Source organism: Taeniopygia guttata, chromosome 2 (genome assembly GCF_048771995.1).
Source record: "Taeniopygia guttata chromosome 2, bTaeGut7.mat, whole genome shotgun sequence".
Lineage (NCBI taxonomy): Eukaryota > Metazoa > Chordata > Aves > Passeriformes > Estrildidae > Taeniopygia > Taeniopygia guttata.
Window position 1 is genome coordinate 116,801,603 of NC_133026.1, and position 19,241 is coordinate 116,820,843.

At 39.2% G+C, this 19,241-nt stretch overlaps 1 protein-coding gene across 4 annotated transcripts in view; it reads right to left on the reverse strand.

Moving 5' to 3' along the window:
- Positions 1–1,915: 1,915 nt before the first annotated feature.
- The window catches only part of CYP7B1 (cytochrome P450 family 7 subfamily B member 1), a 125,462-nt gene continuing 108,136 nt past the window's right edge, over positions 1,916–19,241 (reverse strand). For all 4 annotated transcript variants that reach the window (XM_072924700.1, XM_012572087.5, XM_072924698.1 and 1 more), the window contains 4 exons: positions 17,115–17,711; positions 16,464–16,670; positions 10,208–10,386; positions 1,916–6,162 (listed from right to left, as the gene is read on the reverse strand). In XM_072924700.1, coding sequence (XP_072780801.1) covers positions 5,866–6,162; positions 10,208–10,386; positions 16,464–16,670; positions 17,115–17,691 — 1,260 coding nt within the window. In that variant the 5' untranslated portion in view covers positions 17,692–17,711 and the 3' untranslated portion in view covers positions 1,916–5,865. The remainder of the gene's footprint in view (positions 6,163–10,207; positions 10,387–16,463; positions 16,671–17,114; positions 17,712–19,241) is intronic.

Here is a 19,241-nt window from a genome sequence, read left to right on the forward strand (position 1 = left end):
AGGTTCAAAGCTTTAGCGAGGCGGCACTTCTCCCAGCTGCAGCCACCTGCGAAGCCGGTTTTGCAAGAGGCTGTTGTAAAGAATTCATTTTTTAAAGGCAACTGAAAGATACGTTGTGAAGAGAGGCGATTCACGGGCTCACACGATGGAAATTAGACAGGGAAAGGCTTGCCGCCTGTAGGAGAATAGCGAGCGACTAAACTGTTTGGAAGAAAGAGGTAGTTGCAAAGATGAGCTGATGGGGAAGAAGTCGCTGTCAAAAGTCATCACAGGGTGTTTGCTTACTGACTTTTACTCTCCCTGTAGCCAGAACTTAAGACTTCTATTCAACTTTTCTGTACTCATAGCTGCTGGTTTTGGGAAAAAGAAAAAGGAAGCAACGCATTTGTGTCAAAATGGGTTTAACAAATCTTTGAAGACAGAAAGAATTCTACAAGGGTTCTAGCAAGAACAGCTGAAGCTTAGGCTAGTTTTGATTATTTATTTTGGTGTGAATAGTTTTGGAGATGAGCACATTTCTACTATTACGAATGATGTACTCATACAACCTCAGTACATGAGATCCCAGGAAAGCCTGATGCACAGAATAAACACAGAACTATTTTATATGAGGACCAACATCCCACCAGAGCTTCCTTGCTTTCACTTTAAAATGGAACACTGTCTACCTTTTTTTGATATGCTTTTATATATTTCTTCATATTTATTACTAATTATAAACATAGACAATTACTTAAGGATCATGATACTTTCATAAACATACTTTGAGGGGTGTTTTTGTAATGAGATAATTTTTCTATTATGTAGTAGGTATAGGGACATGACTAGACAGGGTATATCGGCTGGTTTAGGTAGTAGACAGGAAAATACTTCACTTTCTATGGTCTGGTAGTTAGAATAGCTCTATTCACATGAGTTAAGCATATGCAGAATTTGATACCTTGAACAGTTTTAAAATACAGTTCTATACAAGTAACATCAAGACAGCACCTAGTATCAAACCAAATACTAGATAAAATACCGTGTTAGGGGGTCTCACTAACTCCTTCCTTTCAAGCTGTCTTCCAGACCATTATGGAAAGCTCACTCAAAATGTGCCCTTCAAGAAATCTCAAACAATGCCACTTTTTAATTTATAAATTTCAGTAACTTCTAATGTAGTCTGGAGTTAGAACAACTGCACAGCAACACATACATTTACCAAACCCAGAAAATGCAGCAGGTCTGTCTTCTCTAGGAAGCATCTTCAATAACCCTCACAGACATACCTGACAAGCATTTCTGCATGAAGGAATGGAGAAACACTGATGTCTTTAGGGTACAACCCTCCTATTAAATACCTGTAGAACTCAGCAGCTACAGTGATACCTGGAAAAGCCAAGTTGTGCTTTGCTGGTGCAGTGCTGTGTATCGTAACAATTTCATTCATATCCCCTTTTAAAATGAATGATGTGTGAAGACAGAATATTTTACTTTAGGTTGTACATCTTGTACTGTGTGGTGGTTTGCAAAAGTAAAAGCCTAGGAGTTGTACTTAGGAATCACTAGTGGACTGCAGATCTTTATATTAATTTTGAATAATGTCCTAAGAATGTCAGAAGTGCCACTTATTTTACCTCATCTGATGAGAATTGGCTTATGTTTCCTGGCGGAGTGTGTGTGTGTGTGTGTGTGTGTGTGTGTGTGTGTGTGTGTGTGTGTGTGATAAAAAGACACGGTACTTTCCAGTATTCAGAGGAGTTTCTGTATTTCACTGCTGAATTAAAGGCTTTTTTTTTCATTACAGAAATATCTGTCAAGATCAAGTAACAGAAAAATGTAGTATGTTGAAATAATAATTAAAAAATTAAAGCAATAGTTGTGAATCTGTGAGAAAAGTATAAATATAAGCTGAAAAAAAAACCACAGACAATAATTCAATATTAAAATAGATATATTCCTTTTTATTGTGCCTTTGAAATACAAAATTCCTTTAAGATGTTAGATTATTAAAATAATGAAATTTCTGTTTTCTTGCTCAGAAGTACCTTAGTTGATCTAGGAGCCTAAACAATGGATATTAACTGTTAAAGTAAAACCTAGCCATTGTTCAGCTATATACAAATTGTGAGTTCGCAAAATTAAGAGCACTTCACAAACTCTTGCATGACCTTTCAATAATGACAAAAATTCTACAAGAAAAATTCACAGACCAGTAATTATTTCATAAAAATAGCAATGCCAAAAAGAGTGACATGCAGCTGGCTTAAAAGCATAAAAAGCAACACTTACATGTTTTTATATTGCTACATTAAGACATACTGACAGAGATATGAAAATCTAATTTACAAACAGGTACACATATACTACTAGATGGTTTCCTAAATAATGGAACATTTTTAAAAACTTACAGTAGCATCTAGCAGTACTAAGTGCTAGCATGAAAATGGAGAACATTCAGTCTGTAAATTAAAATAAGAAGAATAATTAAAAAATTATGTTTTAGCATTCACATTAGTTCATGATGAATTAACTTTCTTCTTGGGTGCTATAAAGGGCCAGACTATTAAGAAACCTATTTTTTAATTAGAAAAAAGGTGCTTATATATATTTTTTTTTAATAGCAGAAGATAGTATTGATACAACCATAGACATCAACAACTTACAGTCAGAGGCTGGTAGTGACCAGCTGAGTCACATCTCAAACCGATGGGTGAGAGCACCAATTCACTGAGGAACAGCAGAGAAATTCTGGGGGTACCCATGTCCATCCAGCTGCAGGGCTGGCAGGGCAGACCCCTCTGCTGAGGTGGAGAGGTGGGAGAGGGAAGCCCAGGTCTGCCTCCCCCCACCCTGCCCTGCAGCCCCACCGGCACCTGAATGCTGGCAAAGAGCACTGCTCTTTCTGCTTAGATGGTTTTGCCTCTTCGTGCTCCAGTGACAGACACTCAGAGCTGCACACTCCTGGGTCCTGCAGCAGAGGAGGTAATCAAAAAGGATGTTGTGCCCTATGTAGTGAAACATGCTCTTCTTGGCACAGCACCCTGCATCTAGCTTGGCTCCAGCTGGGACTTTTGGGGATGCTGCACTCTGTTGTGCTGTCTCAGCTTATTGACCAGGAATAGCAACACCATGGGCCTTTCAGACCTGCTTCATGGAGACCGAGTAATTTCTGGTCAGACCAGCTGCTGACTCTCAGTACGTCCCCTCAGTTGCTGAATACATGGACCAGAAGGGTTTAACCTCCCTGACCAGCTCCAGCTCTCAGGGCTTTACATGGGGGCAAGGCTTTCTTCCTCAGCAGCCGAGGTATGCCAAGGTAGTGATGCAGTGCTTGCTAGCCAGGAGCCTGGGTTACCAGGGACACAATTCCAGGCCAGGCTGGGCAGACCCTGCCTTGCATTTGATTATTTTGGTTCTTGAGCAAAAAAGAGCAAGCAACTTTTATCCCAGCAGAATGCTGGCCTCTTGCATGGTGCTCTCTAATGCAAGGTCTCCAATCAGCTTCACAGAGGTTTGATCCAACTCCTGGGAAGGATTCTGAGCCTTTTATCTCTTTTTTTTTTTTTTTTTTAAATTTTTTTTTTATTTTTAATGGAACATATGATATTGATTTAATTTGCTATTTTGGAGACAATCTAGTTCTTCTTTTAATTTCAGAATAGATACTATGCAAATTGATCAGCCATTAATCTGAAACTACTAATGATTTGCATGTACTTTTGGCACAGTCCTATTATGCCCTATCAAATTACGTAGCAGCCAGTGATACTCTAATTAAAAATCCTAAAAATATAATACAATTATAAAAAAAGGCTTCTGTTTAAAACAAATACCCACTGTTTTCTTCGCAGTTGCTTCAGGTTTGTTTTAAAGTTGGATGCCAAAGAAGGATTCATCATAATTGTAGCATGAGACATTTTACAGCTTATATATAAGCAATAATGGAATACAGTCAACAGTGTAATGATATCAACATTCCTTCTCTCAATAAGCCAGGCTCTAATGTCCAAACTGGATTGTGAGCTACAGCTGAGTACAGAATAGCTTCTACAGAGTAACCACAGAAGTAACCTGGGTACAAGAATGTCTCCATAAAAACCAATTTTACTCTCTGGGACAAAGCAATAATCAGCTTTTGCTGTTGATTAAATGTTGAAGTAAAGTTAAAGCATTTAATCAACTGCAAAGCCCATTTAATGTAAGTATACTCCATATTTGTAGACATTATTGATACTGTATATTAAGAGAAAATGTTTATCCAATATAGCTCACAAAACCACAATTTACTTCTTGGAGGATTTGGAATGTGGCTGTACCAATCTCTGAAAGTCTTTCTACTGATGCTGACGCTTATTTAGTGTATGTGCTTTGCACAAATAAGTGAACAGGCTTCTACAAAAATAACAATAAATAATTCTTAGTATGTAGGTAGTAGTTTTCATCCATAGGCCATCAAGTGCCATATAGATCAGTACAATTTCTGATTTTGAAAGACTTAGTCTGGCATATCCCAAAGAGAGATTTTTTTTTTTAGGAACACAAGGCAAGGCCCACAGATGTAGCTATTCTGCCATTACAATTATCATCTTGGCAAATTGAGACTGGACAGCCATGGGAATCCTCATCAATCTTTGAAGTAATGGCTGGGAAGAGAGACAGGGTCTAAAATCTCAGACTTTTTGCACTAGGAAATTAATTTTCCAAACAAGAGCTGGGCACCCAGTGAAGCAGGCTGGGCAGCCAGTATAAACTTCTGTGGCTGCCCAGGGTTTTCACTTGCTCAAATTTTGGCCCCAGGGAAGAGCCTGTTTTCCAATTTGCAGATGGACAAGTCTGTTTCCAAACACAGGTCACACTACTCTGCCTATGCACAATTTAGGCAAAGTAAAAAAATGTTAAAAAACATTTTTAGATTCCACACTTGCCCTTGACACCCTCTTCCTCTTTTGCCTTTTCAGAGAAATGAACAAACATAAGAAACAGTCAAAATAAATGCACGAACATGTTACTAAGAGACAGCAAGAGAAAGAGAAGCTAATTTTCAAGGTTTTAGAATAATTTCAAATGGCCTTATATATTTTCTTCCTGAACAATATGCTTTTTTGGGGGCTCAAAAGCCAAAATACATAATTTAGGCTTGATCAAGAGCCTATTAAAATCAACAGAACATCTGACATTAAATGATTGCAGGAAAGAAATCACATATTTTAAATTTTTGCACTTGCCAAAAAAAAAAAACAAAAACAAAACAAAAAAAACCAACCAAACAAAAAAAAACCACAAAACAAAACAAAAAAACCAAAAAACAAAAAAAAGGAGCAAGAAAGCAAGGTATTCACCCTTAGTAAATAAACCTGAAGTTAGAAATGTGTCGTCAGTAAGACATTCTTGCAAATCATCCTCCACCACCCCACACAACTTCCATCATATCTCCCAAATAAAGGGCTAAGACTCTCAAGACCATGAAAGAAATAAAGTAAATATAAAGTTAGGATAATAATTACAAGAAGCCCCCCCCTTCTTTGTTATTACACTTCTAGGAGGAGATGCTGATATTTATGTAAGTGGCCTGGATTCATCCTCCCTGTAAATCCTGCTCATCTCTCGACCAAGAGTATGGGGATGCACCTTGTAGAGATGCTGGGCTATTTACTTGGCCAGACTCTTGTCACGTCACCTCACTTCTCACAACTCAAGCAGGACAAATTGAGGTTGCACGTCCCTGCATCTTGTCTCTTCCTCCAGCCCAACAGCTTTTCTCCTTAGAAACAAAAAGGAAGGAGGTAAAAGCAGAGAGGGAAAAGCAAACGTTTCCAAAAATATAAAGCTGAGTGAAGAAACAGAGCAAACATGGAGATTAGTGGAAGGGATATAGGCAGCTGCTCAATTTCTTAAGGACCTTAGCTTGTAACGAAAGGCAATATCAACGTCTGGCAGGAGGATACCAAGGCCCATGCGACTGTTATCAAGTCTGACAGCTTTGTTTTCTGCTAGTTCTACATCAAAATGAGACAATAGTATGAAAAGAAACATCTTCATCTCATTCATTGCGAGGAACCTCCCTGGACACATGCTGATCCCAGAGCCAAAGGGCATTAGGAAATACTTCAGTTTTCTTCCTGCCTTGTAGAATGCGGTTTTCTTCTTGCCATTCTCTATGTATCGATCGAACTTATACTCCTGAAAATGAAAGAGAGAGAGACAGCGTGATATCTAACAAGGCAGTTACATGAGCTGCTTTCTTTGCACAATGGTAACGCGTCTGAAACCCAGAAAATAAGATAAAGAGGAAGACAAGGAGCTGACAGCTTCTTCTTTTTAGTTGGTTCCCTCAAGTTTCATTAACTCACATTATCTTCCCTGCAAAGAACACTCTTTAAATCCACTTATTTAGCTCACTCCTTTTACATCACGCTCCTTCAACTTCCTCATCTCATCCACTGAGTGTCTGGCCTATATTGATTGTAATTAGATTTTGACCGCCTTGTAGCAGGGACAATGAACCTTAGTGGAAGGACAATTTTCTTGTAAAGCATCATATGCACTCAGTGTGGTACATACATCATGAATAAGGATAATCTGCCAAATTCTGCAAATGCCTATGAATAAATTAATGCATTGCACCAATTTTGCTCTTGCAAGCCAGAAAAAAATCCATCCTTCTTTTGCACCGAATGGTGCAGATTATTTGGAAAACTTCAACTCTTTGCAGTCAGTTTTCCTTTCAGTTGGAGATGGTTGCTGCTTAATTTGCCACTCTTACCTCCAAATATTTTGCTGCAGAAGCTGTGAGCAAAGCAGGACAATGCCAGTGAGTGACCATTATAAAGAGGGTGTTTTCAAGTAGGGCTTGAGGTCACACTTGTAACCTACATTCCATAAATTGAACATATTTCTGACTATTTTTGAGTAGCAGGATCCCTGTTTAGAGATAATTTGTGTTTTTGAATGAAGGAGATCTGGCATCCTCACTCAGTCAATGGCAAATTAACCACTTACAAAACCCTCCTGCATGCTTTGAATAAAAATGACAGGCACTTCTTGCTTATGGTCACTCATTAGCATTTGTCCTGCTTTGCATACATCTGCTATAGCAGCAGCCATTTGGAGCTGGCTGGGAACAAGTCAGTCAGACAGAAACCAACCTCAACTGATTAAAAAACCCCACACCACCATTAAAAATACACTGATACTGATCTACTCATTAGATTAAAGGCTCTGAAAATCATGCACTCCAGGTCTTTCTGTTGAGAAACAAATGTCAGGGAAGGTGGTAAGTGAGAAAGGGAACAAATACTAGGTGCACCGGAGGGGATGCAACTTTGGGTGCTGAAGAGCAAAAGCTTATTTCACTAAATGGCAGAGGCCTGGATTTTCGACAAATATAAAGGTGATTTTATGTCTGCTTCCACTGACAAGTAATTCTTTTCAGTCTCTTCGAACACCCCAGCTAAAAGGAAGCACGCCTTTATTTTTTTCTGCCAGGAAGTTATTGCTTCATTTGGAGCAGCACAGTAACAAATGAAAGCCCAGAATACCATAAGATTTACTTCCTGAATTTAAATCCTGCTGGTCTAAAAAAGCAGTGCTGAATATGAACTGCAATAGCTTAAAAACCCAACCCAGAGCTCTTTACTTTGCTCAAACGTATTCACAAGGTGCACTTCTGGTGTCTGGAGGAATACAAGAACTATGTTATTGAACACACAGACAAACTGGGTCAGACCTTATGCTTTCTTTGTCATATTAAGAGCTTTCTGAGACTTGCAATGGCTTTTAACAAAAAAAAACTAATTGCTGTCTAAGGAATAGGGAAAACAGAAAACAAGTGTGAGACAGGAATACAGCCAATGACAATGACATCAAACTCAGCGCTGCTGAAGCCCCTTGGGTTGAGTAGTGTTTCCTTAAAAGCTAGTTCACTGACCAAATAAAGACTAATTTTCAGAAATTATGGAATTTTCAGCCATGCACAAGGTCTCCTGAAAGAGACATGGTGGCTGACAGCAAGAAAAAAGGTCAGGATGCTGAGCGAAAGCAGGGAATGAAGTTCTGTGTGGATGCGCTGCTACAAGTATTATGAAAACTGAGCAATCTCCTGTGATTGATCTAAGTCTCCTTCTGTCACATGCTGTATTTAGCTTTGTTTGGGAAATCACCACAGAGGATTTCCTGCAGGGTTTTCTGATATTTACTTTGTGGGTTTTGCAGAGTTCATTTACTGAGCTCTATAAGTAGCTGAGTTAGAATTTAGGGTTTCACTTACACAATTTATAGAAAACGGACTAATTTATTTAGACTTTAATGGGTGGAGAAAGAGGTCAGAAATATATGCTTACACTTACACAATATGGTGCCAAAGCACAAGATAGCTTGAACTTAAATTTATGTATCCAGGAGAAAAAGCATTGCTACAAAATTATCTCATCAAGCTGCCTGTTTTCCCAGGAAAAGTTTTCCCTAAATACATGACAAGCTCAAGACTGCACCTTTCAAAAAATTCATTCTCCATCTCTATCTGATCCTCAGTAGTTATTGTTGAAAGCACACTGCATATTTTAAGAACCAAACAGAACAGTGATTTCCCCACTTTTCGAGAGGGGCCCATGTGCTGAAATCAATGTACTGCAATGTGTGGATTGCTCATTCACTATCAAAAAGATAAAATATATGAACTAAAGCTGTACTGTGAAAGCTAAGCAGGGCTGATACTAAGCAGATATATTCAAGCAATGGAAATATGGTAATATATTCCGGCAATTATTGGATAAGGGAGGAGATCAGTTTCCACACTGATGCTTTTGGTCTAGGACCTAAACAAACAGATGGACTTTTGACAAATCAATAACATTCTCCAAAATAAAGTGTTAAGGATAAAAAAAAAAAAAAAAAAGCTTATTTGTTAGCTGTTATCTATCCTTTTTAAGGATAAAAATATTAATCAACTATTTGCCAATAGATGAATTATTTTTAAAAGCCTGATTTTCTCTGCAGGCTTTATCTTAATTTTTGGGTGGGGACAGCCAGCAGAGCTCCTCTGAATGTAATTTTCATTCTCGTGGCTTCAATGTTCATCTCAGTGACTATACCTTACTCCTGCTGACTCCAACATGCTCCACACCTCCTCTCACTGAGGCTGGCAGAGCTCCTACACAACGAAATGCTGTCCTGCACCAACGAGGCACTTGAATCTCATATTTGCTTTGCAAGCTCTCATCTTCAAATTCCTGAAAGGGAGAGCTTCACGGAGCAACGTCTCTAACACAGGCTTTCTATAAACATGTAAAAAAATCTAGTTCCTTTCTTCTTTGGCTCAAATGCCGAGGATGGAAATCAGCATGGCTGGGAGACAGCCATTTGCTTAGGAAAATAGGGGTGAGGAATGGATGAAGTACAAGCTCTTGCCTCTCAGGCAGACGAGCCCTTTAATAGACTCAGCGTGCACCCTCGCTCTTTCTTGTTCTTCCTCTGTGGCACCCTGGGCTGGGGACAGCAATCTGGGGAGCAACCTAGCCGAGAGGAGGACTATTCCATTTGCATGCAGGTGGTGAACTTCTGAAGCTGTATTACAGCTGAGGCAGGGTGGATTAATTTTGAGTCTTTGATATTCATTAACTTGAGCGTCAGAGAAAAATACAAGGAGATGACACAATTACCCTCCGAGCTTCACTGCAGAGCAACAGCTTTACAGTCTCAAGTTCACAACACTCTAATTGATCAAGAAGGGGTGAATCCCTACGAAGGGAGATGAAAAAGCATAAGGCTCAAGTAAGACACTGCTATTATAGGGCTTCAGAGATTCAATGATGCTTTGCGGGCACTTAGCTAAATGGCCCACATTATTTGCTATTTAAACCACCTTCTATTATTCAGCCCTCCTTGGGTATCAAATGATCCACTGCCAAACAAAGCCCACATTTAGCCTAAAGTTTATGGTAGTCAATGTGCAATTGTCAATTCCTTTGAAAGCAGTGCAGTCAGTCTCATCACCATATTTCTCTCTTCAGGCCATGAATCCTTTGACCTGCAGGGCCCTAGAAAATACATCTGAAACTAGGAAGATTTGTTCCACAAGAAAGAACAGCAGTGAAAAAAAAAAACCACCAAAAAAAAAAAAAACACAACAAAACAAAACAAAAAAAAAAAAAACAACCCACAGATCACAAAAGGATTGGCTGCTTCGATATGCCTGGAGTAGGAAGAGTAGCACCAGCTGAATGTTTACCTTAGGATCTTCATAGACCTCAGGGTCCATGTGCAAAATCTGCGGGTAAAGGGCTATCCAGTCTCCTTTCCTCAAAACGACTTCTTGATTCCCTTCAAGCTTGAGAACAAAATCCTCTTGGCTGATGCGGATGTTCATAGAGGACGAGCACATTCTTAAACTCTCGTTTAAGGCACTTTCTGCGATTAAACAAAAGGGGGGAGGGGGAAGCATCAGAAATATGGGAGATGACTGGAAGTTATACATGGCTACAGCTGCTGATTCTCCAGGAGTTTAGTAGGGCAGGCTAAAGGGAAAAAAAAAAAAAAAAAGGAAAAAAACATACAAACAAAACCAAACATAAAGCAGAGACCAGGAGAAGGCAATACACAACCCCACAGGGCTGGGTGGAGTGGAGCAGTCAGGGATGCTGAACCTCCCGAAGTGATTCTCCCTGATGGTGATGAGAAATCCTGTCGGTTGTAAGCAGCACCAGGTTTTGGGTGGAAAGTCATTATTCAGGCATAGTGTTGAAAACAACGCAATCAAAAGACATGAACGCTTTATGCATCTACATATATTGTGGCGGTTGCAAACAAGTACCAGTGAAAGCATCCATGGAGCTGTTTAGCTTGCTTTTTGAAAGATGTTGGATTTAATGGTAGGACTATACATTAGAAATCATTCTGCTTGTTAATTCTGTAGTCATTCTGAGAATTTTAAAATGCATTTTCTTTTCAATCCACTATGCTGCCAAATTATAGTGTCTGTTGTGGTCAGAGTGAATGAAAGCAATTCATTATTTGCCTAGTAATTTTAAGAGAGAAAGACACTTCTAATTGGCCTAGAGGAAACAAAACATAGTCCTTTCAGGTTTGGGGAAAGCAAGATTTCTGTCTCCACCATCACATCCTGGAAGGCTCCAGAAGCTGAATGTCCTTGCTTTCCCAGTGGCCTTCACCTTTTGCTCCTAGCACGACAGATTTTATGGCTAATTTCCGGCAATTTATCCTGGCAGTTTGAGGAGGAATTCCTTTGGGAATAATATGCATAATTTGCATAAATCATTCTGATAGCATGTATATCAGCATGTAGCTCCTGTCTAGGGCTGCATCTCTCACTTTGTAATCAAAACTGACTATTTTTCCACCAGTGTGTATGGGCACTGTTATATGTGACTTGATTCCTTCTAATCATTAGTGTGAAAAATAGCCTAAAATAGGGTTTCATTTGCATGTAATAATCCATTTGTGTCGGCCTCTATGTTTTGTGATATCAAATAAGCCTTCTCTAAGTGTTCACCAAGGCACTGCAATTGCTGCACCCAAAAGGTTCGTTTATTAGAGACAGTAGCTACCCAGTATAGATGCCTCTGAAAAAAATAATAACAAACGTTCTTTCACTAAAAATTAAATCTAGTGCAGCATGCATAGCAAATAAAGTGGCCCTGGATGCTTTCTTGCAGGAGGTTTTTCCTTAAGCATGCATTTGTCTAAAGAAATGAGGCTGCGGTCAGCTTTGTGTGGCCAGTGCTGTGATTCAATGTGACGTACAGTGAGTCTGTGCATATTCTTTTGGACTGCCTTCGTTACTATAATCAGGCAGAGTCAAATCGGCTTGTTGGTGACGAAGCCAGAAAAGAACCCTGGTTCCAGAAGATGGCCTCTACTGCGGATAGCCACAAGGCACCTGACACGATAGATTTCAACTGGCAGCGCTCTGGCAACAAAACTTTACGCGGTACAAAGGAAGGGTCCAGCCTCAGCTCCAGACTGCCTTCAACCTGCAGAAAATGAAGCTGGTATCTTTGTACCAGTCCACCATTTGGAAATGGTGTTGACATATGTGGAGACAGCAGAAATCAAATGAGGAAGCGGGATGGAGGAAAGAAAAAAAGCAAAATAATTATAAAGTGCCACAGCAAAATAGCAGCACGTTTAACCACCCAAGCAATGCGGTCACATCCTATCGGCGGACATCCTCCCAGAAAGCGTGGCAGTCCCTGCCCGCTGCCGGATCTCAAATGACAATTGGGCAGCATATCTTATGCAGAAGTTAATCACAATAATGGAGCACAAAGTGTGGCTTAGCGGTCAGATCGTAAATGACAAATCTGTTTTACCTTCCAGTACCAGTTATGTGTGGAAGGCGAGCTTGGCTCTCGCTCTGAGCGATCATGCCGATAATCATTAGATGACAAAAGTAATGAGTCACATTATGATCAACAAAGGAGAATGGAGCTTATATGGCTTTGCAAGCTCACATTAAAAAAATAGACAGTCAGCTTTCCACAAATGCCAGAGCTATACATTGAGAGGAATGACAACTGCACAATAAAACTGCAGCCTTTACTTGCAGTTGTCATAGTTCAGCAGACACCAGCCATCGCCGCTGACAGACCAGCTGGGTAGCTTGGGAGGCCTTCCATTCTGCACCGTGAGGTACAGTAAATTATCCAGCACGGTAGAGCAACATCTGTTTCTGTGCTTGTGCCGAACAAACAAGGCAATTTAAAGCATACCAAGGGATAACCAAGCAGCAAATGAACATGACCCTCATTTTTTTCCCCCCTTCTTACACACATGAGATGCTAAACTTCACTGTGCAAGCGCTACATAAAGAAGCCAGGCTGTTGTTTGATAAGGTGTTGTCAGAGAGATTTTACATCTTTTCTAGAGAGAGAAGGAGGGGGAAGACAGAGATATATCTCATAGTATTGTTATTCTTAGAATCCTCCCACTTCTCTCTTCATTTCTCTTATACTAAAGCTAGCACTTAGCTTCCAATTCATTCTAGACTTTTTTTTTAAAAAAACTGTTTCAATATACTTATAAATATTCAGTCTTTAAACCCTAATTTGCTATACTTAGTTCACATGCCTTCAAGCATTTGTCTTCCAATTTCCACTGAATAAATGCGTACTAATGAGAAATAGAGCAAGCTGCTGAGGCAAAGCTGGGTGACTTGAGCCTGGCCTGCCACCAGCTTGTGATAGGCAGGCAAATTGAGTTAAAATGAAAAGTCTTGTCAGCTGAAATACAACATGGTAGCCAAACAGCAAGCTGTCAATCATCCAGCCAAAACAAGGGACTGCAGGTAATAAAAGGTCATTGCGAATCATAAGTGCATTTGGCTTTCATAGGCAAGTTAATTTTAATTAAACATGATCTCTATCTGTAAATGTTTTATAAAACTTATTGTGCAGTAATAGATTGTTAATTTTACACTAACACAGAGCAGGTAATGGGGTGCAATAATTATTAGAGTGTATTGTAGGAAAAAAGCTATTGAGTATGCAAATATTTGGGGGGGTCATTTACCCACAGGCATCAGGGTGTGCCAACACAAACGATAATCTGAAACAAGTATATTTGCATCTTACTCAGAACTAAATGGTACTGCTCAGCCCATTCCAGAAAAATATATTTATTCCTTTCAATTCAACCACTGATTTTAATGCTTAGCATTTGTGTTATGACTACACACTCTGTATTAGCTCTTTTTGGTTTCCTACCCTTTCTTGTGTACAAAACAATTTTTCAAGCTGTGCTCTTTTTGCAGGAATATCTGGGATTCAGCAATGACCTGGGGCAAGAATACTTCACCATATAAATGAATGGACTAATATTAAATAAACGAACTGACTAAACATGCCTAGCATTACACATGCACTAAGTACATCTCTGATTTACCCTCGGCATTTCCATTATAGCCAGTTTAACTGACAGACCATTTTCATGTGTCCTTTACCATATTAGAGCTCTGCTGTGAGCCATAATGTCTAATAATCTATGTTACTCTGTGCACACAAATACACACGTTTGGATTTTGGGTCTGTACTGTGTTATGCAGAAAATACAAAGGGTGCTGCCCCAGAAATACCATCAGAAGAAGATAATCAGGGCTGAAATTTGCTAGTTTGATTTTGGGTTGAATGTGTTTTGCATTTTGGTTTTGTTTGTTTGGTTTGGTTTTTTTTTTTTTTAATAATAAAATAATCATGTACCTGAGCTTAGAATTTAGAAGTAAATCAGGCCATGTTGTTCCCTAGACCAAACAATCTGACCATAATAACAATGCTCTTCCAGAGAAAGACTTTTAGCAATTTGTGCTCTTCCAGAGAAAGACTCTTAGCAATTTGTGCTTCTTCTCCGTAGCATGAAGAATCAAAAAGGCTCTTGTTACAGCAGGCCAAAAAGAGGACGGAGAATCAGAGCACTTAAAACAGGAGAATGAGATGACAAGGTGATGAACATGCAAGCATCCCACCTGGTCTGTCTCATTTGAGAGCAGGGACACAATCCCAGTTTCCTACGCTCCGGGTTTGTACAGAGGGAATGGAAAGAGGAAAAGCTCAGTCTTGGAGGTTTGGGGTCAGCGGCCTTCCTGCAAGAGGGGAGGTCTTGGCGTGCAAGCAGTGCAATTTGGAACCTCTGTCCATCCTACACATTTATTAACAAAACATCCCTTTCCATTGAAGCATGACTCTTAATTCTCTCATGGTACAGATTTTTTTCTATATTATTATTTTATGGGACAGTATCCAGCCCTTTATGACTTAAGTGCCAGAAGAATTGAAATCTAGCTTCTGTTCATATCACATTATGTTTAACATGATTATGGAATTTAACAAAAGTGTTACAAGAATACTACAAAGTAGGATGTGGCACTTCCCTCTCAACACATAAATCAAATGCTACCAAGGTACTTCAAGATTTCAAGAAGCAGAAGAATGACACAGTTAATGTTTTTAAACTGTTCATACTGTTTTGCACCAGATGGTTTTAGTGAACTACATGGTTTTAATTTCCTTATTCCTACACTTTTAGGGAGCCTTCCCCCTCCCCCCCCCCCCCCCGCCTTTTTTTTTCACTGGCCATTCCCATCTCAGTCTATAAATATAAACTAAGTCCTCTTTTGATCTTCTTGATGCTTGGTAACTTATTTATTGGTGTATGCTAGCTCTGATGTGAAGTAGTGTTACTTGTGCTCCTTAGAAGTCCATTAAATGCTTAGAAAGTCATATTACTCACCAGAATTGTCATCCAATACCGCCTCTACTTCAAAAACATTCTCTATTGGTTAGAGATAAATCTGCATCAAAACAGCCATGACTCCGGATATAACCAACTTAGTAGACTCACGATATGCAAGATTAATATTAATGCTCTAACACAAAGGAAATGGATTGGACTCAATTTTATATTTGTAGTAATCAAATCAAGTTTGCATACAGATTCTTGAAATGTGCCACATCGGATGATCTTGGAGAATGGCAGCTATTACAAGGATCCAAACCAGGCACAGAATGCACTGCTCCACCATCATCCCTTGACACAGCTTTGTTTAAGAGTGGAGCATCAATTCAGGTCATGAGCTACCAAGATCTATGGACATGAGCTTGTTTTGAACAGAGGATTGGTTTTGATATTTAAAAACAGACGATTATTTAACCTTTAATCTTTTATTCAGCTGTTGTCTGGCCTTGTAACACTACTTGTGGAGACTCACAGATGATTAAAAGTTAGGTACCTACCTGCTACACTGTCTTTGATCTCTTGGGTTATTTTCACCATTTCTCTTGCCAGTCTATGCACTACCAAATGAAGTGAAACCAAGAGTTGAAGCTCTACATCTCCTGATTCAAACAACTTTCAATGACCATTGGCATGGGTCTCCCTCTGAACCCTGGATCCAGAACTGGAAGATATGTAGCTCCCTTAAAACTCCCTCTTTTGAATAAAGTACTTAAAACACCATTTATCCTCTGCAAATTTTTATCTTCTTATATTTTATTTGGAGGCATTGCTCAACAGAAGCCTGCTTTAGAAGCTTTTTTTGTTTTGTTAAAGAGAGAAGAAAGAAAGAAATTGCTTGCAGATAAAATACATTTGCAGTTTAAATACACAATCCCACTTTAATTTCAGAAAAGGGTCTTTCTTGGCAGTACCATACAGAAGTATTTGAAATGCATTAACACTTCGGCAGATGCTCAGAATCAAACAACTTAATAGGCATCAACTTTTTTTCAAATAATTGCAAAGCTTCGATTTAGCCTTTTGCATACCTTGCATAGTTAATTACCTAGGCTTTAATGTTTACATGCAATGAGAGTATCTACAGCTATAAACTACATAATTTATAATTGATGTAAATGGGTGTTATTATGTCAATTAGGCAGCTGTGTCCTCCACCTTCTCAGTAAACAGAAATGAGTGATAAACCGAGTTTGCCGGGAGAGCCCCTCTCCTCTTCCTAACAGATAAAAATAAATTACCTAGGTAGACCAGGTTGTCCAATTGTTCTCTGGTGAGGTGGATGTTATATGTGGGCCCTCTCTTTTGACCTGTTGACTGCAGCAAATGGTCAATCTCGTCACGCACCGCTGCAAGAGCTTCTGGGTGCCGCAGAAGATAATACATGGCCCAGAATGTAGCTGGAATCGTGTTTCCCACAGAGGCCCACAGGAAGGCAAAATGATGTGCTGGGAGAAAATAAGTGAAAAGGAAGATTAATAGCGTTTATTACACTGATTAGATTTGCAGTGTGCTAATTAAAAGATGTTAGGACACAGACCCAGCCAAGGATCAGTGAATGCTAATGAGGACCAATAGGCTTCTGAAGTCTAATTTTCTGCTTAATGAGAATAGTTTGAAATGTAATGTCGGGGGGGTGGGGGGAATAAGGGGAGGAAATGCAGCTCAGTTATAATCTTTCTCATTATCACCATTAAGTATCTTGTTTTACCACCTCAGCACAAAAAAAAAAATCAATTATCATAGAGGGTTGTTTCAGAGTAAAACATTTTATCATTAGCCAATTAGAAAGAACATAAAAAAATTTCAAGGTCGCCATTTTGCCTTTTTATTTCAAAGGTCTATAGTAAATTATTTTATTTTAGACAAGCAATCATTCATAAGTTTCCTACCTGCTTTGTCATAATCTCCAAGCAGCTCATATTTCTCAAATATATCTTGTCTGGCTTGGACCACTTTTGACCCTCCCAGCCATTTTGTCATGTTCTGAAGTAAAAAATGATGTATAAGCTCCTTCCGAACCTTCTTGGTAGCTCCTAGCAACTCAATTGGTATGTTTGCAGCTAAATAGGGAAAGCTGGCATCAAACTTGATAAATTTGTCTCTGATTTCACTAATAACTTTGTGGCCATCTGCAGCAGGAACTCTTCCATATAGTGTTACAAAACTGGCTTCAAACATTACAGAGCAGCAGAATTTGTACATTTTTTCTGTTTCCCAATCTGTTGCTTGTGAGCATTTCCATTCAAATATATCCTGGAGATTTTTCATCATGTGGTCAGAAATGATATCCAAAGGCTTGCCTTGTAGATACTGGTAGATTCTGTGCAGGTTTTCCTTGAGTTCAGGGAATTTTCCTTTTGACAAGGCTGGGTAGTCAAAAGTTTTGGATGCCATTTTATTAGCGAATTCATGAAATTCAAGTTGCTTACTATTTCGGATGACATAGACATATTGAAATGGGTCCATGATAAAGGTAATATATCTACCTGAATAGAAGAACAGAAAATAATTAGTGAGACGTGCACTTTTATAAAATCTGGTGACACTTCCAGAAGCAATAACTGAAAATAAGCTAAAGTCTTAAAAAGTGAAAAAAACGCGCAGAAAAAAAACCCCTAAAGCAAAGATATGTGAATAAATCTGCAAAGGAAAAAAAAAAACAAAGAAAATAAAGGAAAACAAATATTATATAGATTTTCTTTGTCAGGATGCAGATTCCACCAGTATACACTTTGCAGGCACTTCTAAAATCCTTGTGAAGCCATTTCCATGTAGACAGATCTACTGTTTGTGCCAACAGTTGTGTGTGATCTCTTCAAATGTGGTGCTCTGAAATAAATAATTTTCTACTCAGGTCTAATTCATGAAAATACAGTGTGGAGTCATAGCAACATTTAGAAACTGTAGGCTTTCACTAGCAGAAAGTGAAAAATACACACATTTTCCCTGCACAGAGGACAGTGAATGACAGGGTCTGGAGTGGAAAACATGCCACCTAGGCAGCTTTTTCCAAGCAGATGACACAGGAACTCATAATCTGTCAGTTACAGCTTTAACTGCTCGCTGCAAACCCCCAACATTTAAAGCTTTTCTCACATCTGGCTCTTCTTCCCTGAAGCTTTGCTAACTCTTTGTTAAGAATGTGCTTAGTATCCATAACATGACTACCTAAGTCTATGACTGTGAAGGAGCAGTCTATGATGTAGCAGGCACGATTTTTAGTATGGGCCCCACTTTGGGATACACACTGTCCCAGTGCTAGGATCCATTGTGTCAGAGTGCACCACCAATTTCCTACCCTTCCCAGGGTCCTTAATGTGGTGACACAGTGATACCTTCAGCTCCTTGTACAGAGGGATAGGCTTGCATCCAGGTAAATGCTTTTTCAAATTGTCCACGCCAGGTATGTCCTGCAATTTCTCCCTAAAGTCAACTGCTGAAGAAAAGCATTTGGAGGAATTGCCACGAATCAAAATGCTAACACTCCCAAAGATCAATTCAATCTTAGCTCTTTATAGATGGTTCTAAATTTAGACTTCCTGATTCTTACCTTGAATGAAGAGGTGCATTAGGGAAAAAGGGTACCTATGAAATATCCCAGTCACAAACTCAGGGAAAGAGCAAAGCTTCCTGCACTTACAGTCTAATTCTGTCTCACTAAGGGGACAAATTTCCTTTGATTTTAATGGGAACACTACATGCTTAACTGTGGACCAAATTTGGCTCTGTGACAGATGTCCAGAGATAAAGTAGTCACTACCACTAAAAATGTCAAGTATCCATGGTTACGATATAGTGATATCTGAATTATCATAGTTATTTCATATTCTGACTTATATACACACACAGTGTTCTATGGTATCTGGGTACACTCTGGGCTTCCTCTACAATTACCAGCTTCCATAATTCCCCTCCCAATTACAACAACTGCAACCCCAGTGAACTAGTAAGGAAATGTAAAGGATATAACAAGACAGAATTTGAACCCTTTTTCTTTTTTGCCAACAGTGTATGAA